Raw genomic sequence first — 27,570 nt, forward strand, 5'->3', positions numbered from 1 at the left:
TCCCAGAGAATAGGGAGGGGAAGAAAAAAAATGGAATAATTGCCAAAAAACTTCCAATTTGATGAAATATAGCAAGCCACCATTTAGATCTAAGAAGCTAAATGAACCCAAAGCAAGGCAAGCACAAAGAAAATCACAAGGCATGTCATAAACAAACAAACCACCAATGATAAAGAGAATACCTTAAAGCAGTCAGAGAAAACACATTATACACTGAAGAAAAATGACTGACTTCTTGTCTAAAACAATGCAGGCCAGGTGACAATGAAATCTTTAACAGTGTTCAGAGAAAATCTAAAACCTAAAATTTTATATCCAGTGAAAACATCCATCAAACATAAAGACAATATCAAATTTTCGGAGGCAAAAAAGCTGAAAAGGCCAAAACTCAACCATATCTTTAATTTCATCAAGTACAAATGGTCTCAATACACTGAATAAAGGGCAGAAATTGTTGGACAGAGGGGGAAAAAGAGCAAGACCCATCTATATGCTGTGTATAAGAAACACTACATTGAAAAACACAGGTGAAAAGTAAAGTAAAAGGATGGGAAAAAATTTATCATGGAAAAGTTGGTATACCTATATTATCAGAACAAGAGATGTTACCAGAGATACGAGGGGATATTTTATAATGATAAAAAGGTTTAATTCATCAAGAAAACATAATAATCCTAAATGCATATCCAACAAACAATAGAGCTTCAAAGTACATGAAGAAAAAACGTACAACTAAAAGGGGATATATAACAAGTTGATAATTACAGTAGTGATTTAAGACTTATCTCTCAGAAAATTACAGAGCTGTCAGACAGAAAAGCAGCAATGATACAGAGGTCTTGACTAACACTCTCAAACAGCTTTACTTAATTAATATTAATAAACATCACATCCATCAATAGCAAAACACACATTCTTTTGCGAGCACACACCACACACACCAAGAAAGAATACAAGCCAGGCCATTACAAAAATCATGAATAATTTTAAAGGACTGAAGTTATATAGATTATGTTCTTTGACCACAACGCAATTACATTAGATATCAATAATAACAATAAAAGCCAGGTGGAAAATGCACAGCTATTTGGAAATTAAACAGCATACTTCTAAATAACCAATGCAACAAAGAAAAAAAATAAGGGAAAAGAGAAAATATCTTGAACTAAGTCACAAAGAAGACTTAACATTACAAAATTTGAGGAATGTAGCTAAAGTAATTTTCATAAGGAAATTTGTGGCTTTAAATGCTGTTTAGACAAGAAAAGTTTAAAACCAATAGTGTAAGATTTCATCTTCAAAAGCCTAAAAAAGAGCAAATAACAGAAGTAGCATCTAAATCAAGAGTGAGCAAAACAGACAACGAGTTCTTCTAGAGTTTGTACATAATCCAGGAGGTAGAAAAGTACTAATTTGCTAAAGTACTATACATTAAAGTTATAATCTCTAGTGTAAACAATGAGAGAACAGTGAAAGAGGGTGTAACTATCAAACTAATAGAGGAGGAAAATTTGAGTAATAATGCCCAGACAAATCAGTTTAGAAAAAGGTAAGAAAGCAGGGGAAGAAAAGAACAGGCATATCATACAGAAAACAATTCAAAACACTTAAACACAAATATACAAAAAAATTAAATTAAATGTAAATGGAATAGGCACAGTAATTTAAAAGCAAAGTTTGTCATGCTGGGAATAAACAAAGTCCAAATACATGTTGTTTACAAAAAATTCATCTAAAATACAAAGGTAAGAGTTGATGAGTAATGTCTGGGGTCTTAAAAGCTTGTGAGTGGCCATCTAAGATACTTCACTGATCTCACCCTGTTGGGAGCAAGGCAGAATGAAGAAAACTAAAGACATAAGGGAAAGACTAGTCCAAAGGACTAGTGGACCACAACTACCACAATCTCCACCAGACCGAGTCTAGTACAACTAGACGGTGCCTGGCTACCACCACCAACTGCTGACAGGGATCACAATAGAGGGTCCAAGACAGAGCTGGAGAAAAATATAGAGCAAAACTCTAACTCAAAAAGAAAGACCAGACTTACTAGGCCTGACAGAGAACAGAGAAACCCTGAGAGTATGGCCCTGGGACACCGTTTTAGCTCAGTAATGAAGTCACTCCTGAGGTTCACCCTTCATCTGAAGATCTGACAGCCCCATAAAACAAAACGAGACTAAAGGGGCACACCAGCACAGGGGCAAGGACTAGAAGACAGGAAGGGACAGGAAAGCTGGTAATAGGGAACCCAAGGTCGAGAAGGGGAGAGTGTTGATACGTTGTGGGGTTGGTAACCCAAGTCACAAAATAATATGTGCGCTAGTTGTTTAATGAGAAGCTAGTTTGTTCTATAAACCTTCATGTAAACTACAATAATAAATAAAGTACAATCACCAAAAAAAAAGAAAGAAAATACAATAAGAAATACATAACTGGGCCAGAATAGCAGGGGCAGGGGTTGGGGACCATGGTTTCAGGGGACATCTAAGTCAATTGGCATAATAAAATCTATTAAGAAAACATTCTGCTTCCCACTTTGAAGAGGGGAGTCTGGGGTTTTAAACGATAGCAAGCAGCCATCTAAGATGCATCAATTGGTCTCAACCCACCTGGATCAAAGGACAATGAAGAACACCAAGGACACAAGGTAATTATGAGCCCAAGAGAAAGGGCCACATGAACCAGAGACTACATCATCCTGAGACCAGAAGAACTAGATGGTGCCTGGCTACCACCAATGACTGCCCTGACAGGGAACACAACAGAGAACCCTTGAGGGAGCAGGAGAGCAGTAAGATGCAGACCCCAAATTCTCATAAAAAGACCAGACTTAATGGTCTGACTGAGACTAGAAGGACCCCGGTGGTCATGGCCCCCAGACCTTCTGTTGGCCCAGGACAGGAGCCATTCCCGAAGCCAACTCTTCAGACATGGATTGGACTGGACAATGGATTGGAGAGGGATGCTGGTGAAGAGTGAGCTTCTTGGATCAGGTGGACACTTGAGACTATGTTGGTATCTCCTGCCTGGAGGGGAGATGAGAGGGTAGAGGGGATTAGAAGCTGGCAAAATGGATACAAAAAGAGAGTGGAGGGAGGGAGCAGGCTGTCTCATTAGGGGGAGTGCAACTGGGAGAATGTAGCAAGGTGTATATAAGTTTTTGTGTGAGAGACTGACTTAGTTTGTAAACTTTCACTTAAAGCACAATTATTAAAAAAAAAAAAAGAAAGAAATACTTAATTGGCCCATAGGAACTCTAAATCAGTGGGCAGAGAACAGCAGTAAAAGCCTGTAGACAGACATGTATTAACAATGAGTCTCATACAGTAGGAACACTATTTCTCACACTGTCCACGCCCCTCCTCCTTCTGGCTCCTGCTGATTATGGAAGTGGCACCTGCAGCCAACATAACACCTGCCTATGTACAGGCAAAAAAACCCCCAGATCTGGCTCTAAATTCCAAGTCTGTTCAAGGTATGCCTATCCTGTCTGTCTCGCTAGTGGAAAGGCTGCTGTGGTCTCAAGCAATTCACCTACTGCTTGCCTGAGCTCCTTGAATTTACATCTCAGATATAAGTGGCCCTCATACAGCAAGGAAGGGAACCATGAATGGAGGATTATACCCAGCCCCATTTCTAGCCCTACTGATGGTTCATTAGGTGTGGGCTCTCTAACTAAAAATGTGGTCATGAAAATGCAACTCACATACAGCAAGGGAGGGAGTGATAACCAATGAAAGAAGACTGCCCACTGGGGGACAGGTAGATTAGCACATGTCTTCTATTGTTTGGGAGATACTGAAAGAAAGAAACTTCAGTCTGGATTTTTCAAATCCTAGTAAAAGTAGAGAAGGAGAGGTGGTGGTAAGTAAGGTCTTGAAGGTTCTACCATCTACGAGTTTCTTGCATAAAGAAGTGTTGTCAAAAGCACTCAATCTGGGGAGAGTTGAGAAAGCTAATACCCTATAAAATACTAATGCCCCTGATTCAACAAAAAATTACAAGATATATAAAGAAAATGGATACAATGGCTCATCCAAAGTGAACCAAAGGAAGAAGAATCACATCTATGGAAGCCTGAGTAATGAAAAGAATAACCCCAAAACAAACCCACTGCCATCAAATTGATTCTGACTCATAGAGACCCTATAGGTCAAAGTAGAACTGCCCCATAGGGTTTCTAAGGAGCGGCTGGTGGATTAGAACTACCAATCTCTTGGTTAGCAGTCAAGTTCTTAACCACTGCACCACTGGGGGTGCGCCAATGAACAGAAGAATATATAATACAAAAATATTAAACAAGTTTAAAGAACTTAATAAAACAAAGACAAAAAAAGTAAAGAAAATCAGGAAAATGATGCATGAACAAAATGAGATTTAAAAAGAGAGACACTATACAAAGAATGCGAACACTGACAATGGAACTGAAAGAGACAATAACAAAAATGACAAACACACTGAAAGAATTGAACAACCAGTTTGATCAGGCAAAAGAATCGGTGAAACAGAGGATAAGACAGTTGAAATTATGGAGGCTGTGGAACAAAATGGAAGGAGGCTCAAGGCTGCTGAGCACGGTTTAAGGGAATTACGGTAACATCAAGCATAGGAACATACACATCACAGGAATCCCTAATGAAGAAATAGGGAAGGACTATTTGAAGAAATACTGGCAGGAAACTTCCCAAACTTGATGAAGAACATGAACCTACAAATTCAAGAAGTTTAGAGAACTCCAAGTAAGATGACATAGAATGGAAAAATGAATTGCTATATACATTCACACAATGGAATACTACACAACAGTCAGAATGAATGAAGTACAAATACTTGCAACAACATAGATGAATCTCTCACGAACAAAACATTAAACAAAAAGAAGCCAGAGGTAGGTAGCACTGGGGGAGTTGGGAGGACAGGTGAGGAAGTAGAAGAGTACGTGTCTGAAAGAGGACATGAGTGGGAGAGCTTTAAGGGTACTGGTAATGTTGTTTCTAGATCTGGGTGCTGATCATAGTGGTGTATTCACTTCGTAAAATATTTAGTGAGTTTTACTCTTATATGCACTTTCCTAAGTATATGTTATAATTTAATTAAAAAATTTACTTAAGGGAGTCAGGCATAAAATAAACATATATTTAAAAATTTCAACATATCCTAAAGCTTGGTTTTAATATATTCACCAATACAACAAATACATATTTTGGCATTAATAAGAATTTTCTCTTAACTGCACAAACAATTAAAACATGCATTCATCAGCGGCCACTGTCCTTTTACTGGTAGTGTCACAAAAGCATACTTTCTATACCTCAAACTATGTTTGTTCTTATCTAAGGGGATTTGTATTTGCTATTTCGTCTGCCTTTAAAGCTGTTCCTGTATATCTCTGCATGGCTAGTCTCTTATTATCATTCAAATCTACCAAAAATCATCAGATGTTTTACCTCCTTAAGAGAGCCTTTCCTGACTATACTATCTAATCTTACTTCCCATGCTATGTGTCTTGTAACTCTCTAATACATTACCCTGATTTATTTTCTTCACAGTAATTGTGGAAATCTCAGACTATATTGTTTACTTTTTATTGTCTGTCTTTCTAACTAGAATGAAAATTCTCTGAAAGCAGAAAACTATTAGCATATAGAAAGTGCACAGTAAATATCTGCAGGAATGAATTTGTGGAACAATTTAAAATACACGCAACCAAGTAAAATAGTTCAAAACTTCTTTTCCCTCTAAAATAAAGTATTTTTAAGATACTAATAGGGTATCATCAAACTTTTAATTGATTATAACATAAGGTCTGGTTATTTTTAGATGTAAATTTATTTAGCATAACAATATGAAAAATAAATTTCCTTAAAATTCAATTAAGGCAGTATATTTTTATTAAACGATTTAACAGAATCTTTCACTCAGAAATTTAACTTTTTGGAATTTAGCCTAAGAAAAAATTCTAAGTATTTTCAAAGACTTGGCTGTAAGTATATTTGTCCTAGCAAAGTTTAAAAAATAAAACATGTAAACAACCTAAATTTCTAAGAATTTGGATTGCTGATATGAATTATGGAACATCTATAATATGAAATAAGCAGCCATTAAAATCTTTAAAATCTTAGATGAAAAGAAAAGTTCATAATTAAGTAAAAAGGGTGGGTTACAAATTAAGTTCAGAAGGCAATTTTTGCTTTTAAATGTTATTAACACAGAAAACATCTGATGAGTGTATGTAAACAAAGCGCCCATTTCAGGACGAGTGGGATTAACGGTGGTTTTCATTTCCACCTTTAATTATGTGTGTTCTAACTCTTCCACAATGCACATCCAATATTTTTATAAAACCATGAAAACATTTTTTCTGTCTCTTCTTCCACTATTTAACTGTTAACTCAAGCATTACCAGTTCATTAAAATAAAACTCATATATACATCTCCAGAGAGACTATATATCGTAGACACTTACATTGTTTGAACTATTCTACAATGGTAAAAGATAACTATGTAATGTGTTTAATATGCAGTCCATATAAACATTTAATTGTTCACTGAAAAGAAATAACAGTATTTTTACATGTTACAATTTAAAGAAATGTATATGATATCTAATATAAAATTTTGAAATAAGGCAATGATGCTGAGTGATTAACTGTAACTCTTTTATATTCTTCTTAGGTAAAGAAAAGTTACTACATTAAAAAAAAATTCTTCAGTGGTAGTATTAGGTAGAAACCAAAATTATAACCTGGCAGCACTAAAGATACAAAAAGCTTACATCTAAAAAAAGAATTCAAGAAGTCATGGTAGTTTTCATTACACTTTCGAAAATGTCTTGATGCATTACTATTCCTAAAAACAACTTATAGCACTTAAGAGAGACTGCTGGAAAATAGTCAAAAGTTACTGATTGGTAGAACCTTGTCATTAGCAGTAGTTTTTGACAGTCAGCAAACTAAAGACTAACAATGTTTAAAATCAAGCATCTCACCCCATAAAATATAATTCACCTCATATACTTTTAGCTTTAATAAGTTTTATAATTTAGTATGTTTTTCACTATGTGGCGATACTGTAATTTCACGTTTTAAGTAAAATGTTACTGGAAAAATCTTACTATTACTTGATAGAGACTGCTTCTTCAAACAAGTCTCCAGCATTCTCAGAAATCAGTGTATAACAAAATAACAACTTTATGTTCATTAGATATTCCAAAAAAAAACTTAATCACAACTTGTTAACAGTTATCTTTATGTATTATGTTAAAGATAAAAATACAGACAGCATCCTGTATATAAAATGAGCAATCACTGATACTTTGACCCTTGGCTACATGTAACTCAATGGTTCAACATTTTAATTTATGTAAATTACCTTAACAAAATCTCTATCCGTCTTCTCCTTCCATTCTTCTCCAAATACAGTAGAAAAGGATCCTAAAGCTTTAAAATTTAATAGTACATTCAGTTTAATGGAATTAATTTTTTCATTTAACTCTTTAATAATACGCAGGCTTGGAAAAACCGTAAAACTACATTTTAAGATGTTATTCACTAGGATTTTTTTAAATAGTAAATTATAGAAAGTCATGATAATCTTTTAAAAAATGCTTTTCCTTTTTTAATTAAAGGAGTTAAAATTTTTATGTCCCTAACAAACTAAATATCCACAACTCATTTTTGTAATGGCTTTACAGACAATAAAGAAGAGTACTATTAAAAAAAAGTTCCTTCTATTGCTCATGTTATTGTAATGATTGCCAGATTTTATAATTAAAAATCTTCATATTAATTTCAGATATAATCATATAATTTGTACTTCAAATAATATATGGCAAGACATTATTTGGAAATAATTTCCACAAATGTTAACTTTCCTTAAGAAAATTCCTAGACCTACCGCTTGTTCGTGTTTCTTGATAAAGCTGTTTGAAGAGAAAAGTCAAACCATCCAGTTTTGAAACCTTCTTAATAATACTCTATTCCCACACCTGTGGCCCCCATTCCCCCAAAAAAGGTTGAGGCACATAGGCATATATCATCTTTCGCTCATTTATGTTGCTAGCTCTTTTTCTGGTTAAGGGACGAGGCAGTAAAATAGTATGACACAAACGTCCAAACTGTAAATATATATTCTACTTTAGACATTAGTTAAGTGCTTCATCACCTATTAGATTAATTCAATAATGAAACTCACTGCTTTAGAAAAATAGAAAGAAAATAATTTTGTGGCAACTGTTAACAACAACAAAGAAAAAAACTAGTTTTTACGAATGTCAATCCTTAGGAAAACAAAATTAAGCCTCATTATTGGCCATGTCATAACAAGCATAATAAATGGATATATTTTCTATAGGAAAGATTTAATTTTTATTTAATTTTTGTAACACCCCTTTAAGTACAGATCTATTATTTACTTAATATTGAATAAAATAAAGTTTGTAAATTACTTAGGTTGGAATAACAACTTTCATTGGAAAAATATTTTAAAAGGTAAGAAATAGGCCAAGAATTATATTTATTAATGAATTTTAATATTGATACTAAGGTCCTGAGGAAATTACATAAAAAACAGATGTGAACGTTTTTATATTATCTATAATAGCCCAAAGAATTCTGTAAAATAACAAAGTTACATGTAAGTAGCAGCTTAATCAGAAAAACGAAGCCCACACACCACTACAGAGGGATAAGATTTTGTTTGTTTTTAGTGTGTGCTGGGGGGACCCTTTGAAGAAAACTTCATAGGGAAAATACTGGATGGAAATAAGAAGATGGAGAAACTACATTTTTTGTTGCATGGAATTTTTGTTATGCTTCTTCAAACACATAAAATGTGTTAACATACCACAGTTTCTAAAGGAAAGGCAACTACATTTACCCCTTAATTAATATTCAATGTCTTAAAAAATCAAAACCTTTCAGAACCCTAACTAAGTCAAATACATCTACAGCCCTCAAACTGAAAGAGAATTCTTTTCATAATGCAAAACCACTGTTATAAGGTCTATATAAAGTCCCTATGTACCCTAGAACTAAACTGCTAACCCTGTTGGAATGACAGAAACACCCTTAAAAAGTATTTACTTACTTACCAATGTTTTAAATTGCTACATTGCATAATGATATAGGCTTTTATTTAATGCCTCAAGAAAGGAAAACTGATAGATTATTTCTATCAAATACACAAATTAAGGTATTCATATATAAGTAATCCTTATTCAATAATTAAGTGGTAAGATTTCAATGAAAACTACTGTGGGTTCAAAATATACAATCTTTCCAAAGCATCATCTTAAGGTTTCTAAAAAATATAATACTATTTCCAATAACATTCTACATTAAACGCTGAAAGTTATATTTTAAATATCAAAACATCAGGAATCAAAAACATGAAGGTGAGATAAAAATCCACCATGTTTAAAATTTCAAAGTTACAACAGAAATTGAGAAGTAATGGTTTTGTTTCCTTCCCCCACGAAACCAAGAACAGTTTCAGGCAGGGTAAGAAACTAATTTACATTTCTGTTTAACTTACAAAATTATCTTCAGACAAATAAGTATATGTCAAATTTCAAGGAATCCTACTATGAGAATCCCAAATAAAATTACATTTGGAAAGTATACTACTTGAAGCAAATCAATTACAGAAAAATGAACATATCTGCAAATATTCTGCTATACAAAGATAAAAACAAAGTCATCAATCTGTGAAATACAGGAAATTCTCTCATAGACTATGTCTACTGTGCTATATATACAGTTTCTTATGAAAAAATAATTTCAATATGTTTCAATATCTTATCCTTTAATAGAATATACTTCTGGCAAATGCTATAAGTAAAAAAGATACCCAATATTTGATTAGCTTTATTTTGTTTAGGCAGCAAATTTTCAAATATATTGACCTAAAGCATAACACACTAGCAGAAATAGACTTTGGAAAATAATTTCTCCCAGGTTCTAGTTTTATCAGAATTTTCTAACAACCATTACTCTCAAATTTAAAAAATGCAAATATTTCCCAAGAAAAACTCATGGTTTTTATTTCAAAGACTCTAATGAGACTAAATCACTATTCAAATATTTAAAGTTTAAAAATTCAAACATTCATTATCTTAAATACTGCGTTTAATATAATGAAGGCAAATAAAGAATACTGATTACATTTAACATTAAAACTACTTTTCTCCTTAAAAACCTATTTTGGAATAATATTCACAAGTATTAAAAGTGTACATCTACCTAATAACTCAACATTTATCTGTCAGTGTATCATTCTGTACTAGCTTGAGTGTTGCTATTTTGCTGGAAGCTATGCCACTGGTATTTCAAATACAAGCAGGGTCACTCATGGTTGACAGGTTTCAGCGGAGCTACCAGACTAAGACAGACTAGGAAGAAAGGCTGGTAATCTACTTCTCAAAATTAACCAACGAAAACCCTTTGGATCATAACATAATTCTGTCCAATATAAATGACTGACGATAAGCCCCGTAGGTTGCAACACGCTGGACCCAGTAATGGATGTCAGCATACTAACAATTGTGAAGATGGTACTGCATCAGGCAACAATTCGTTCTGTTGTACATGTAGTTGCCATGAGCTGGAGCCAACAACTAACACCAACACCATCTAGTAAAACTTTTACAAAATCATCACATAATATATTCAGCTTAAAACTTACTGTCGTCAAACACCCCGGCATTAGCAAGTAATAGAGTGATGATTTTAGGGTCTTTTTCAAGTTGCATGACGTGCTTGCTTTCATTTGATAGGAGAGTGCATACATTAATAGCAAAGTCCACTTCATTTGGGAGTCCAGATAATAGTGAAAGCACCAATTTATTATAATCGTTTGGCGAATTGAAGTCCATCGATAGCCCATAACTTTGACGCAGATAATCTAACAAAGATAAAAACAAAAACAAAAAATCCTTAAATACACCAAGAATACCATTATGGATGTCTTCTGAATACAGGACAAAAGTTTATTTTCTTTTATAAAATATAAACAGATTACAAGTTGAGAGGTCAACTTTTTTTAAAACTTAGGTTTACTTATTGAGAATATTACTTTCTTGAAAAAGTATTAACATACCAAAAAGTTTATGTACCCTTTGAATATAGCTACCAAATTATTATTATATCATTACTTTAATTTACCTAATCTGCACATTTTTTAGGAGTCCCTGGGTGGTACAAATGCTTAAGTACTCAACTACTAACAGACAGGTTGGAGGTTCAAACCCACCCAGAGGCACCTCAAAAGAAAGGCCTGGCTATATGCTCCTGAAATATCACAGCCTTAAAAATCCTATGAAGCACAGTTCTAGTCTGACATACATGGGGTCGCCATGCGCTGGAATGGATTTAAGGGCAACAGGTTTGGTGGGGTTTTTTGTTTGCTTTGGCCACATTTTTTACTCTTGCATTTCAAGGGACCTGTTCTGATTTTTACATAATAAGCCAGGGAGAGTGGTTCCTTTGAAATGTTTAACACTATCATTTTTTTATACATACTGCCTAAAGTCTGCATGTAACTATAGAGTTATTATTTATGTAGGTCAGATTCAGTGAGAGAAAATTAACATAGTAAAATTCATGCCTTTTAGTTTTGGAATTCTATGAGTTTTGATAAACATATACAGTCTTTTAACCACAACCTCAATCCAAATATAGAATATTTCTATCATTCCAAAAAGTTTCCTCATGTCCTTTTGCAGTCAAGCCTTCCCTCTTTCCCCAGGGAACCACTTGTCTAATTTCTGTTCCTTTAAAAAAAAAAAAAAAAACCCAGTGCCGTCAAGTTGATTCTGACTCATAACGACCCTATAGGACAGAGAAGAACTGCCCCATAGAGTTTCCAAGGAGCGCCTGGCGGATTCAAACTGCTGAGCCTTTGGTTAGCAGCCATAGCACTTAACCACTACGCCACCAGGGTTTCCCAATTTCTGTTCCTAGAGATTTGTTTTTTCAAAAATGACAAATAAATGGAACCATAACAGCATGTATCCTTTTCAATTTGTTTTCTTTGATTTAGAATAATGCTTTTGAGATTCCCATCCATGCTGATGTCCCTTTTTACTGCTATAGTATGTATGTAATACATTCTGTTTGTTTCCTGCTCAGGGACATTTGGATTTTTCCCAAATTTTGACATCTGTTAATACGGTTGCTATAAACATTCACATACAGGTCTTAATGTAGATGTTATTTTAAAATTTCTCTTGGTTAAATAACTAGAAGTGGGATCACTGAATCATTTATAAGTGTATGTTTAACTTTGTGAGAAACTGCTAAACTGTTTTTCAAGGTGGCTGTAACATCTTGCATTTCCACCAACAATGTACAGAGTTCCTGATGCTCTACGAATGTAATGTTGTTAGTTTTGTGTCCTAAGAAATCTTTACTAACCCAAGCAACTAAGATTGTCTGTAGGAGAATTAATTTTAAAAATTTACAAAACTCTGAAGGTGGGGGAAGGTGGGCTTGCTGAACAAAGATAACATGTAATCATAATACATCCACAGAAGAACATGTTATGTTTCTAGAAATACTAACTTTTAATTGGGGGAGTTTAGGCCTTGGCAGCTATGTCCTGAGGCAAATACCTCAAGTGCATTTTTAAAAATATATACCTAGTTTATAGGAAAGAGGTAAGAAAACATCCAGATGAAGCATTTCAAAGTATTTCAGAAAATAAATTAAAACCCCCCACTAAAAGCAATGCAAATAGCGATCTATTGCTACAACATAGCATAGGAGAAAATCATGTGACAAGGAATTTCTTCATTTCCCAAAGTAGCTATTTGAGAAGGTACCTCTTCAATTCTAAAAAATTCCTAGGAATATTTCTACTAATATAATGATAGTGTCACAATAGAGCTATAAATGACTACAACACTATCTTCACAATATTTAAGATTGAACAACAAGGATAAATTGTTCATTTTTCATAATCCAGATAAGTGAAGTTTCCCACAAATAACATAAAATAAACATCTGAGGAAAAAGGAATGAAAATTCTGTGAATAAAGAGATTTCGATATTCCTATACTGCAAACTGGAACTGATAATGAGAGACCAAGTCTAATCAACAACATCCAACCAATCCACATAGCTTTCAAGCAAATCTCTGGAACAGGGAAAGGAAAAAATTTAGATCCCTCATTCAATGTCTATCACAGTCTTGAAGTTTATGTGCTTTCAATACGATCTTATAAATTGCTCCATTTGCTACTGAACAATGGCACATGCTATCAGATATTCAGTTTAATTCATCCTTATCTGAATGACTTTGACAAACACAACTTTAACAACAAAAAAAAAACACAAATAAATATAATTCTGAAAGATCCTTTAACTATATCAGATTTCGAAGACAATGAAGAAATGGTTACATGACTTTAAGATCCTCCCACCCCAAGAAGAACAGGTACAATTTTACAACTGGCAATTTATTTTCAACATTCTTGACTCAAAGTTAATTTTATATTTCATCCCCTATCCAAGCAGATCACCGCTGATAAACTTAATTGGAAGCAATTGCCTCTCTTTGTTTTCAGTTTAGGAAAGGGAGATTTGTTGCTAGAGTGTTGTTTATTCCCATGTCAGAAATTTTATAATACATTCTTTCCATTGACACTGACAGTGATTGTTGTATTCCAAATGTCTGTTAAAATATGTAACACCTTAATGACAATCTTGACTGGAACTACAAATTCTGTAATTCTATTAATTTTGATGAGTTATTTGTTAAATTTGTCTTTCATAACCTTTCTACTGAATATACTGCAAATAAAAATTTTTTAATGTTAAAAGAAGGTGAGCAAAAAGATCCTTAATAATAATAACAATTCAGCAGAACTGACTGAATCCAAATCAATACCAAGAAAAAAATAGAAAGAAGGAAACGTAATATCAAAGGATTAGGTATTTACGGAAACAAAGAGCATGAAAAATCATACAAAGAAATGACAAACCCACTGCATACTGATGCCAATGTTGAATAATCCTAAACCTCAAAAAGCAAAAACAACTCAGTATTTTTTGCCGCTTAAAGTCATTAGGCAAAAGGAGTCAGTATCCTCAAAGGAAAATTCAAGTCCACATTCTATTACCACGATGACAAACAGAATTGAACTTTATACCCAATGTCCTGAATCTACAGTAAAATGGAATGTATTATTTTTCAAAATAGTTTTAGAATAGCTTTTTCTAATATCAATAACATAAGTATCTCTGGATAAAGATTTATCCAAACTTCTAAAGGAGTAAGGCTATATGATAGAAGATGTAGGCAAATATTTTTTAAGGTTCTGAATAGATTTTTCAATGTCTCAGTTTACCACTGTTGTTGCTGTTGTTAGGTGCTGTCAAGTTGGTTCCAACTCATAGCGACCCTATGCACAACAGAACGAAACACTGCCCAGTCCTGCGCCATCCTTATAATCGTTGTTATGCTTGAGCCCATTGTTGGAGCCACTGTGTCAATCCACCTCATTGAGGGTCTTCCTCTTTTCCACTGACCCTGTACTCTGCCAAGCATGATGTCCTTCTCTAGGGACTGATCCCTCCTGACGACATGTCCAAAGAATGTAAGATGCAGTCTCGCAATCCTGCTTCTAAGGAGCATTTGGGCCACACTTCTTCCAAGACAGATTTGTTCGTTCTTTTGGCAGTCCATGGTATATTCAATATTCTTCGCCAACACCACAATTCAAAGGCGTCAATTCTTCTTCGGTCTTCCTTATTCATTATCCAGCTTTCACATGCACATGATGCGACTGAAAATACCATGACTTGGGTCAGGCGCACCTTAGTCTTCAGGGTGACATCTTTGCTCTTCAACACTTTAAAGAGGTCCATTGCAGCAGATTTACCCAATGCAATGTGTCTTTTGATTTCTTGACTGCTGCTTCCATGGCTGTTGATTGTGGATCCAAGTATAATGAAACCCTTGACAACTTCAACATTTTCTCCGTTTATCATGATGTTGCTCATTGTAAGGAAGAAGGACCCGGCAGTCTACTTCTGAAAAGCATTAGCCAGTGAAAACCGTATGAATAGCAGTTTACCACTAGGTAATTCTATGTCACTGTTTAATACACATACATGAACAAAACTGAAAGCTATCAAACTTACTGCAGTTTTCTTAATGACACATGAAAAGTCATCAGTGAAGGAATTGTTTTATATATTGACAATGATGTTAATTTTTAGAATACTATCATGATGTTCGCTATGAGTTGGAATAAACTCAAAGGCAATGGTGTTTTTGTTTTTATCATGATGTTGCTATTGCTCCTTCTAAAAAATAAAAAGCACCACGGAAAACTATTTCCAAATTAGTAAATGCTACCCTGAAACGCTACCTCTTATTAGTCTGATTTAGATATACTGTAGAGTCTGATGTTTCCCCAGAGATCCCCGCTTCTCACCCTCGTTTATTTAAGAGTCCTCAATCCTGATTTTGTATCTATGCTACATATATTACATAATTTTTCAGATTCTCCTTGAACAAGACAACTAACAATGTATCAGAAAGGAGTTATTATAACTACTGTAGCCATTTCAATAAGTTTCATTACCTTTTGAAATGCCATAAATAATTCACATTTTCTCTCCTAAAATTTAAGTTTGAATTAGGAGGAAGAAGTTGAGAAAAAAATTTATTTTAAACAAGTCCAAAATGTAAAAATTGGTTGGTTTGAGAAGCTGTAGTAGCAGACACCAAACTCTAAGCTACAAGGATGAACAGCTCTGCTATTATTACTATAATACAGGCATCACAATTATAAAGTTAAAAATAGTCTTAAAGATACAATGCTTCATTCAATGTAGGAATATTCTCTACCAATTCCTTGAATTAGATGGTGATCATCATCAGTTCATTTGAAAAATGACTGTATGACCTGTCAAAGTCATCCCATTTTATCAGCTTGAACTATTAGCAAGCTTTTTTACATGGTGACTTAAAATGGTCTCCTTTAACCTTGCTTCTGCAGTTAACAACCCCTCATCAGAAATTAAGCTAGGTTTGGTTTGTATACCACTCCTCCCACCCACAATTATTCAAAAGTATTGAATGAAGTCTCTTCTAACTGACTGAGGAAGAAATACAGGGTCGAAATCAACATGAAAGAGATTCTGAAAACAGATAATGCTAAAATAAAGCCAATATAAAAATACTGGTATTACTAGCTGTCATGGATTGAATTATATCCCTCCCCAAAATGTATATATCAATTTGGCTGGGCCATGATTCCTAGCAATGTGTGGTTGTCCTCCACTTTGTGATTGTAATTTTATGTTAAAATGGATTAGGGTAGGATTGTAACACCACCCTTACTCAGGTCACATCCCATATCCAACGTAAAGGGAGTTTCCCTGGGATGTGGCCTGTACCACCTTTTCTCTCTCAAGAGAAAAAAGAAAAGGGAAGCAAGCAGAGAGTTGGAAACCTCATACCACCAAGAAAGAAGTACCAGGAGCAGAGCATAGCCTTTAGATCCAGGGTTCCTGAGCAGAGAAGCTCCTAGTCTAGGGGAAGACTGAGGAGAAAGACCTTCCTCCAAAGCCAAAAAGAAACACAGAAAGCCTTTCCCTGGAGCTGACGCCCTGAATTTGAACATTTACTGTGAGCAAATAAACTTATTTTTGTTAAAGCCATCCACTTGTGGCATTTCTGTTATAGCAGCACTAGATGATTATGACAGAATTTGGAACTGAAAGATTGGGGTGCTGCTCTAACAGATACCTAACATGCGGGAGCGGTTTTGAAACCGTGAATGGATAGAGTTGTGACAGAGGCAGAGAACCAGGTGCAGCAAAACCAGGAGACCAGTGTGAGATGGCGCTGGAGCTTACCCACGGTGTGAGAGAGCTGAGTGCCTGTGCAGGAGGATTCCAGGGAGAGTGCGGTGCCGCTGGACACATATTGGTGGAGCTAGCCTTGCCAACCCACGGAGCAAGAAAGCTGACTCCCTGTTCGCAGGAGGCTTCCTGGTGGAGTGGGGTGCCTCCAGGCACTTACTGGTGGGCTATTGAGCTTTGGAACACTTGCCCCAAGAGGGCAGATGCGGACATGAGGCCCAAGGAGCCGGGAGGCCAAGAAACGAGGAAGGAGAAGCTGAAGGGAGAACATAAGAAGCCAAGGTGCCTCAGTCTCAAAAGGTACGGCCATGACCTCAAGGGTTTCAAAGGGTGGAGTCAAGGCCTCTGGTGTTTCTAAGGGTGGAGCTGCCATTCAGATGGACTAGGAGAATGGTGTGCCAAAAGCCCAGGGAGCAGAGTTGCTGTCCCAGTGGGCCTGGAAGCTGGAGCTGAAGCCCAGGGCCTAGGGGCCTCCGCTCAGAAACCTGAGAGTGTTTCCAATACCTAGAGGCTGGTGGTCGTTATTAGGTGCTGTGGAGTCGGTTCCGACTCATAGCAAACCTATGCACAACAGAACGAGACACTACCCAGTCCTGAACCATCCTTACAATTGTTGTTATGCATGAGCCCACTGTTGCAGCCACTGTGTCAATCCATCTCCTTCTGGGTCTTCCTTTTTTCTGCTGACCCTGTACTTTACCAAGCATGATGTCCTTCTCCAGGGACGGATCTCTCCTGCATGTCCAAGGTATGTAAGACGCAGCCTTGTCATTCTTGCTTCTAAGAAGCATTCTGGTTGTAGTTCTTCCAAGACAGATTTGTTTGTTGTTTTGGCAGTCCGTGATATACTCAATATTCTTCGCCAACACCACATTTCAAAGGCGTTGATTCTTCTTCAGTATTCCTTATTCATTGTCCAGCTTTCACCTGCATATGATGCAATTGAAAATACCATGGCTTAGGTCAGGTGCTCCTTAGTCTTCAAGTTGACATCTTTGCTTTTCAACACTCTAAAAGAGGTCCTTTGCAGCAGATGTGCCCAAAGCAATGTGTCTTTTGATTTCTTGACTGCTGCTTCCATGGCTGTTGATTGTGGATCCAAGTAAAATGAGACCCTTGATGGCTTCAATCTTTTCTTTGTTTATCACGATGTTGCTTATCGGTCGAGTTCTGAGGATTTTTGTTTTCTTTATGTTGTGGTGTAATCCATACTGAAGGCTGTGGTCTTTGATCTTCATTAGTAAGTGCTTCAAGTCCTCTTCACTTTCAGAAAGCAAGGCTGTGTCATCTGCATAATGCAGGTTGTTAATGAGTCTTCCTCTAATCCTGATGCCCAGTTCTTCTTCGTACAGACCAGCTTCTTGGTTTATTTGCTCAGCATACAGACTGAAAAGGTATGGTGAAAGGACCCAACCCTGATACACACCTTTCCTAACTTTAAACCACTCAGTATCCCCTTGTTCTCTCCGAACAACTGTCTTTTGATCTATGTACACACGTCCCTCATGAGCACAATTATGTGTTCTGGAATTCCCATTCTTCGCAATGTTATCTATAATTTGTTATGATCCACACAGTCGAATGACTTGGCATAGTCAATAAAACACAGGTAAATATCCTTCTGGTATTCTCTACTTTCAGCAAGGATCCATCTGGCATCAGCAACGATATTCCTGGTTACACATCCTCTTCTGAATATGGCCTGAATTTCTAGCAGTTCCCTGTGGATATACTGCTGCAGCTGCTTTTGAATGATCTTCAGCAAAATTTTGCTTACATATGATATTAATGATATTGTTCTATAATTTCCACATTTAGTTGGATCACCTTTCTTGGGAATAGGCATAAATATGGATCTCTTCCAGGCAGTCGGCTAGGACGCTGTCTTCCATATCTCTTAGCATAGACAATTTAGCACTTCCAGTGCTGCATCGTTTGTTGAAACATCTCAATTGATACTCAGTCAATTCCCGGAGCCTTGATTTTCGACAATGCCTTCAGTGCCTGATCATATGCTACCTCTTGAAATGGCTGAATGTTGACAAATTCTTTTTGGTATAATGACTCTGTGTATTCCTTTCATCTTCTTTTGATACTTCCTGCGTCGTTTAACATTTTCCCCATGGAATCCTTCACTATTGCAACTCGAGGCTTGAATTTTTTCTTCAGTTCTTTCAGCTTGAGAAATGCCGAGCGTGTTCTTCCCTTTCGGTTTTCTATCTCCAGCTCTTTGCACATGTCATTTATAATACTTTGTATTCTCAAGCCACCCTTTGAAATATTCTCTTCAGTTCTTTTACTTCATCGATTCTTCCTTTTGCTTTTGCCACTAGATGTTCGATAGCAAGTTTCAGAGTCTCCTCTGACATCCATCTTGGTCTCTTCTTTCTTTCCTTTCTTTTCAACGGCCTCTTGCTTTCTTCGTGTATGATATCTCTGATGTCATTCCATAACTCTTCTGGTCTTCGGTCAATAGCATTCAACGCGTCAAATCTATTCTTGACATGGTCTCTAAATTCAGGTGGGATATACTCAAGGTCGTACTTTGGCTCTCATGGACTTGCTCTGATTTTCTCCAGTTTTAGCTTGAACTTGCATATAAGCAATTGATGGTCTATTCCACAGTTGGTCCCTGGCCTTGTTCTGACTGATGATATTCAGCTTTTTCATTGTCTCTTTCCACAGATATAGTCAATTTGATTCCTGTGCGTTCCATCTAGCCAGATACATGTATATAGTTGCCATTAATAATTGGAACCTGCAGTGTACAAAGTATGAATCTAGGAAAATCGGAAATGGTCAAAAACGAAATGGAACACATTAACGTCGATATCCTAGGCATTAGTGAGCTGACATGGACTGGTATTGGCCATTATGAATTGGACAATCATATAGTTTACTCTGCTGGGAATGACAACTTGAAGAGGAATGGTGTTGCATTCATTGTCAGAAAGAACATTTCAAGATCTATCCTGAAGTACAACACTGTCAGTGATAGGATAATATCCATACGCCTACAAGGAAGACCAGTTAATACAACTATTACTGAAATTTACCCACCAACCACTAAGGCCAAGATGAAGAAATTGAAGATTTTTATCAGCTTCTGCAGTCCGAAATTAATCGAACATGCAATCAGGATGCATTATAACTGGTGACTGGAATGCAAAACTTGGAAAACAAAGAAGAAGGAGCAGTAGTTGGAAAATATGGCCTTGGTGACAGAAACATTGCCAGAGACTGAATGATTGGTAGTGGCTGGAGGACAGGGTTATTGTGTAAACAGTCTCAGAAACAGAGGATTATTTTCAAAGCTTTGAGGACTAATGTAATGTGTTCTGCTGACTTGCTTGGTGTCTGTTATGCCTTCTTTCCCTTCAGTTTCTCCCATTTGTAATGGAAATGTCTAGCTTGTGCCTATTCTGCCATTACACCTTTGGAAGCAGAGAACTTGTATTCTCAATTTCACAGATAAAGAAGAATTTTTGGATTTTGGACTTGGAGTTAAGACTTTTGCTATGATATGATGGGGTGAATATGTTTTGCTCATTGCAAGGATGTGATTTTTTGGGGACCAAAGGGTAGAATGTCACGGCTTGAATTATGTCCCCCCCCACCCCCGCCACGTGTGTTTATCAACTTGGTTAAGCCATGATTCCCAGTATTCTGTCATTGGCCTCAACTTTGTGATTGTAATTTTATGTTAGGAGGATCAGGGTGAGATTGTATACCACTTTCACTCAGATCATCTCCCTGATCCAAGGTAAAAGGCCTTTCCCTGGGGTATGGCTTGTACCAGCTTTTATCTCTAAAGAGATAAAATGACAGGGAAGCAAGCAGAGAGTTGGGCACCTCATATCACCAAGAAAGCAGGACCAGGAGCAGAGCGTGTCCTTTTGACATGGGGTCCCTGCGCCTGAGAAGCTCCTCAACCAGGGGAAGATTGAGGACAAGGACCTTCCTCCAGAGCCTACAGAGAGAAAAAGCCTTCCTCTGGAGCCGATGCCCTGAATTTGGACTTGTAACCTACTAGACTGTAAGAAAATAAATTTCTATTTGTTAAAGCCATCCGCTTGGGGTATTTCTGTTACGGCAGCACTAAATGACTAAAACACTAGCATAAATGAAATAGCTTAAGTGTAAGGATTTAAAAGAGACTGGCACTCTTACCAATGAATAATAAGAATAAAATAACTAGAACGAAAGTAACATTTAAAATATCAGTTTGAAAAAGAAAAATCTCTTTTTTAGGACAAATGTTGATAACTGAAGAAGCAGAAATGCTTATCTCTTCAGAGATCTCTTCCTACTCATCACAATCCCCAACCCCCACAGGCAACAAGCACTGGAACCCCCACGTGTATCCTACTTAAGAACCTCTTTATCATACTCTCAACCTGATTATTTCCAATTTGAGTCCAGCTCCTTTTAGCAGCAGATTCCCTCCTCCACAACCATTATAAAAATGACTTAAATGAAAAAATCTTCCTGATATCATGGCAGGAAATTCTTGTTGTTAGTCACTGTCAAGTCATTTTAACTCACGGCAACCCCATATGCGCAGAATAGAACTCCTCCATAGGGTTTTCAAGGCTGTGACCTTTCAGAAGCAAATAGCCAGGACCGTCTTTTGAGGCACCATGGGTTGGGTCTGAATCACCAACCATTTGGCTAGTAGTTGAGCGCTTAACTGTTTGTGTCACCCAGGGACTCCACAGCAGGAAAATAACACAGTAATTACAGGGAATTTTAATGAATCATGGTTCTGTGAATCCCAACAATTATATAAAGTCCAGTAGATGCTACATGGGCGTCCTCAGATTTCCTAATCCTAACAACAGCAACAAAAAAACAAACTTGTTGCTGTTGAGTTGATTCCGACTCATAGCGACCCTATAGGACAGAGTAGAACTGCCCTCCGTACAGTTTCCAAGGAGCCCCTGGTGGGTTCGAGCTGCTGACGTTTTGGTTACCAGCCATAGCTCTTAACCACTACACCTATTTCCATTTTAGTGCATATTTCAGTTACGTGATTGCTAGTCAAAGCAATAAGGAAAAAAACTTTCACTTCAAAGAATAGGCATAACTCTGAAAATTCCTGCAACCAACCAAAAATCTTAAGCAGCTTGTGCTAGAAAGGGCCTGAAGCCAATTAGATGTTGATCTGTGACAGGTGCATTACCTCAAGGCCTTAAGTGTCCTCATGTGCAAAGTAAAACACTAATTAACTGAATGTTTACTCTAATTCAAAAATGTGGACCTATGTCATATTAAGTTTAAATGATATTTACCTGACACACTGTGTTGCTGGTAATTGTAGGAAGATGGAATTGCACCAATAGGAAGCTGGGGCTTTGGATTGCCTGGTGGTACCTCATCATCATCTTCCCCAAAATGATGAACTTTCTCGTACTTTTCTAGGTAACTGAAATAGAAAAACAGCATGGCAAAGATTTAAAAATAGATTTATGTCTTATTTTTTTAACTTCACGGCATATATCTGTTCTTCCTTTAATAGATTCGCAAAAATTAAAACAAAAAACCCCAGTAACTTAAGCAGTAATACCGTAGATAAACTCAATGCAACACTTCTAAAAGATAAACTCAAAAAGTTAACACTAAAACACTTAAAATCAAACTCTCAAAACACAAAGATAAAAAGAGAAGTTTAAAAACAGTAAAGAGAAGTGAATCATCACATACAAGGGATCTCTAACATGTGCTGACTTCTCCTCAGAAGCTGTGAAGGCCAAGAGGCAGTGGGAAGAAATATTTCAAGTGCTGAAAGAAAAGAATTGTTAACAAAGAACAACAAAGAATTCTATATCCAACAAAAACAGTCCTACAAAAATGAGGGCAAAGATACTTCCTAGATAGACAAAAGCTTAGAGAGTGTGTTATGACCAGATCTGCCCTACAACAAATACTAAAGGGAGTCCCTACAGGCTGAAACAAAAGGATACTAGACAGTAACTCGAAGCTGTATAAAGAACAAAAGATCTCTAATAAAGGGAATCTCATGCGTAAATATAGAGACCAGTTTTATACTAGTAATGTCTTTCATGATTTAAAAGATAAATGCATAAAGAAAAAACAAATTTAGGTTATTGGGCACAAAATGTTTAAAGACGTAATTTGTGACAACAACAAAACGGCGAGGGGAGGAGTAGTATAGAAAAGGAGTTAAATTATGCTACTGAAGTTGGTATCAATTTAAACTAGGTGGTCACAAATTAAGGATGTTAAATGCATGTATGTTGGCAAAATGAGCACACATACACAAAATATAAAAAATGTACACAAAGGGAATCAAAATGGTTAGCTAAAAAAAACACACAAAAGTAGCAGTATGGGAGGAAATGAGGGACAAAAAAGGTATAACACATACAAAAATCAGATAGCAAAATGGTAACAGTAAGGCCTTATTGGTAATTGCCATGAATGTAAATGATTACACACTCCAATCAAAAGGCAGATTATTGCAGAATGAATAACAATAAGTGATCCACTTATATGCTGTCTGCAAGAGACTCATTTTAGACCCAAAGACATGAATAGGTTGAAAGAGCGGAAAATATGAGCTATGATAAATATGAGATATGAGATAAAATAGACTAAGTCAAAATATGTTACAAGAGACAAGGAAGGGCATTGTGTAATTATAAAAGGTCAATTAATAAAGATATAACAATTATATATACACTTATATGCACCTAACAACAAAGCTTCAAGAAACATTAAAGGAACATTGAGAAAACTGAAGGGAGAAAAAGACAATTTTAAAATAATCGTTGAAGACTTCCGTGTATCACTTTTAATAATGAATATACTATCTAGACAGAAAACCAATATGGAAATGGAGGGCTTGAACGCTATAAAACAAACTAACAGACATACATAATACACTTTACCACCAAACACAGAATATGCATTCTTTTCTAGTGCACATGGGTCATTCTTCAGGATAGACCAAGTATTAGGTCACAAAACAAGTCTTAATTGATTTAAAAAGAGTGAAGTCATACAACGTATCTTCTCCAAAAACAATGGAATGTAACTACAAATTAGGAACAGAAAGAAAATTGGAAGTTTCACAAATATGTGGAAATTAAAAAACATACTATTAAACAACAAATGGGTCAAAAAAGACATCACAGGGTAATTAGAAAATACTTAAAGGTGAATGAAAACAAAAGCACGATATGCCAGAACTTATGGGATACAGTAAAGGCAGTGCTCAAAGGAAAATTTATAGTTGTAAATTTTAGGAATACCTAAAATCAATAACCTAACTTTGTACCTTGAGGAACTAGAAAAAGAAGCACAAACTAAGCCCAGGGCTACCACAGAGAAAAACATAAAAGATTAAAGGAGAGATAAATGGAATAGAGATTGTAAAAACAAAACAGAGAATCAATGAAACCAAAAGCTGGTTATCTGAAAAGATCAATAAACCCAACAAACTTTATTAGCTAATGTGAGAACAACAGGAAACCCTGGTGGCATAGTGGTTCAGTGCTATGGCTGCGAACCAAAGGGTTGGCAGTTCAAATCCGCCAGGCGCTCCTTGGAAACCCTATGGGGCAGTTCTACTCTGTCCTATAGGGTCGCTATGAGTCAGAATCGACTCAACGGCACTGGGTTTGGTTTGGTTTTCTTTTTTTGGTGAGAACAACAACAACAAAAAGATGCAAAAGCTAAAATACAACAAATGAAAATAAGGACATTAACTATCAACCCTACAGAAATGAAAAGGATTATAAAACATTATGACCATATGCCTTCAGTGGTGAATTCTACCAAACATTTAAAGAAGAATTAATACCAATCCGTCCTAACCATTTCCAAAAAATAAAAGGGGAATCACTTCCTAACTCCTTCTATGAGGCTGGCATTATCCTTACACTAAAGCCAGACTAAGACACTGAAAGAAAATAAAACTACAGATCAATATCCCTTATGAATATAGCTGTAAAAATAGTCAACAAAATACTAGCAAACAGGATCCAACTGCACATCAATAAAAGTATACACCATGACTAGGTGAGATTTATACCAGGAATGCAAGAGTGACTCAACATAAGAATATCAACGTATTATACCACATTCATGGAACAAAAGAAAACAATCACCTGATCATCTTAATTGATGTAGAAAAAGCATCTGAAAAAATTAACGCCGATAAAAACACTTAGCCAACTAGGAATAGAAAAGAAACTCATCAATATTATGATAAAGGGTGCTATGAAAAATCTACCGCTAACATCATACTCAATGGTGTAAGTCTGAAAGCTTAACTCCTAAAATCAGGAACAAGACAAGGATGCCCTCTTTCACCACTGCTGCTCAACACTGTGTTGGAAGTTCTAGCCAGAGCAATAAAAAAGAGAAAAAATTATCCAAATCAGAGAGGAAGAGGTAAAACTGTGTCTATTTACAGATCTGATCCTATATACAGAAAATCCCAAAGAATCCACAAGAAAGCTAACAGAGCAAATAAACAAATTCAGCTAAGATACAGGGTACTGGATCAACACACAAAAAATCAGTTGTGTTTCCATGCAACGGCAATGAAGAACCTAAAAAGGGATTTTGAAAAGCAATTCCATTTATAATAGCATTTAAAAGAATAAAATACCAAGGAAAAAATTTAACTAAGGAGGTGAAAAACTTACATACTGAAAACTATAAAACCCTGCTGAAAGTAAAGCAGACATTCAAAGTTCATGGATTGGAAGAGTTAATATTGTTAAGATGTCCATACTACCTAACGCAATCTATAGATTCAAAGTAATCACTTACAGAATTACAACAGCCATTTTTTCCTAAAAAATGGAAAAACTGATCCTCAAATTCATACAGAATGGCAGGGGGCCCTGAGTAGCCAAAAGAGTCTTTAAACAGATGAAAAAAATAGGAGGGCTCAAACTTTTTTCATTTCAAAATATATAGCAAAAATAATCAAAACAGCATAGTACTATTATAAAGACAGACATATAGACCAAGGGAACAGAACTGAAAATCCACAAATAAACCCATACATATGGTCAACTGATTTTTGACAAAGGTGCCAAATCCACTTAATGGGGAAAGAATAGTCTCTTCAACAAAGTGTGGAAACAACTGGATCTACACATAAATAAAATTGACCCATACCTCACATCATGTACAAAAATTAACTCAAGATGGATCAGCGATATAAATATAAGAACTAAACCAGAAAACTCTTATGAGAAAACATAAAGGTAATGCTTCAAAACCTTGTTCTTGACGATGGATTCTGAGATATGACAACAAAAGCATGAGCAACAAAACAATAAACTGGAAATGATCAGAATTTAAAACTTCTGAGAATCAAAGAATTTTATCAAGAAAGTGAAGAGGCAACCTACAGAATGGGAGAACATATTTGGTAATCATATAAGTGACGGACTTAATATCCAAAATATATAAAGAATTCCTACAACTCATTAAGAAAGACAAATACCCAATTTAAAAATGAACACAAGATTTACACAGATATTTCTCCAGATAGGATATACAAACGGCCAATAAACACATGAAAAGATGCTCAATGTCATTAGTCCTTAGAGAAATGCAAATCAAAAGCACATGGAGATGCCATTTCATGTCCACTGGGATGGCTATTGGTATGAACTGAATTGCATCCCCGAAAATATATTTTGAAATTCTAACTCCTGTACCTACAAATATGACCCTGTTAGGGACTGTCTTTGGTTATGCTAACAAGGGCTATTGGTATGAACTGAATTGCATCCCCGAAAATATATTTTGAAATTCTAACTCCTGTACCTACAAATATGACCCTGTTAGGGACTGTCTTTGGTTATGCTAACAAGGGCATACCAGAGTAGAGTGGATCCTAAACGTAATCACTTCAGAGTTACAGGCAGACCAGATTAGACAGAGACACACACAAAGGGGAGACAGATGCCAAGTAAGGACCCATCTATAAGCAAAGGAACGCCAAGGATTTCCAGAGACACCAGAAACTAGGAGAGAGGCCCAAAGAAAGAACTGACTTTCTTAAGACCCTGATTTGGATTTTTAGCCTACAAAGCTGTGAAAAAATTAATTTGTTGTCTAAAGCCACCCACTTGTTGTATATCTTGTTATGACAGTACTATCAAAACTAAGACAGCTATTATCAGAAAAACGAAAATAATAAGTTGGCAGAGATGTGGAGAAATTGTAACTATCATGCATTGGTGGTAGGACTGTAAAATGGTGCAGCTGCTGTGGAAAAGTGGTCATTTATCAAAAATTTAAACATACAAAGAGGGTGAGAATGGATGTACAACTTGAAGAATGCAATCAATGTCACCAAACTGCACATGTAGAAATGGCTGAATTGGTGCATATTTTGCTATATATATTATCAACATCAAAAAAGTTAAACATAGAATTACCATATGACCCAGCAATGCAACTGCTAGGTATATACCAGGAAGACATAAAAGCATGGACTCAAATAGACAATTGTACACAAATATTCATTGCAGCATTATTCATAATAGCAAAAGGGCAGAAAAAACTCAAATGTCTACCAAAAGACGAACAGATAAATAAAATGCGATATAAACATACAATGGATTATTATTCATCCATAAAGAGAAATGATGTTCTGATACATGGTATAAAATGGATGAATCATGAAAACATTATGCTAAGT

The 27,570-nt window shown here is 35.9% G+C and overlaps 1 protein-coding gene across 5 annotated transcripts in view; it reads right to left on the bottom strand.

Annotated features, from left to right (window-relative positions):
* ARID2 (AT-rich interaction domain 2) overlaps positions 1–27,570 on the bottom strand; it is a 232,164-nt gene that overhangs the window by 90,969 nt on the left and 113,625 nt on the right. For 4 of the 5 annotated variants that reach the window (XM_064284353.1, XM_064284350.1, XM_064284354.1 and 1 more), the window contains 3 exons: positions 22,169–22,302; positions 10,687–10,905; positions 7,375–7,442 (listed from right to left, as the gene is read on the bottom strand). In XM_064284353.1, coding sequence (XP_064140423.1) covers positions 7,375–7,442; positions 10,687–10,905; positions 22,169–22,302 — 421 coding nt within the window. Of the gene's footprint in view, positions 1–2,884; positions 2,926–7,374; positions 7,443–10,686; positions 10,906–22,168; positions 22,303–27,570 lie in introns of those variants that run through there. The other variant, XM_023555540.2, reaches the window with a different exon arrangement.

The sequence above is a fragment of the Loxodonta africana genome, chromosome 4 (assembly GCF_030014295.1).
Source record: "Loxodonta africana isolate mLoxAfr1 chromosome 4, mLoxAfr1.hap2, whole genome shotgun sequence".
Taxonomy (NCBI): Eukaryota; Metazoa; Chordata; class Mammalia; order Proboscidea; family Elephantidae; genus Loxodonta; species Loxodonta africana.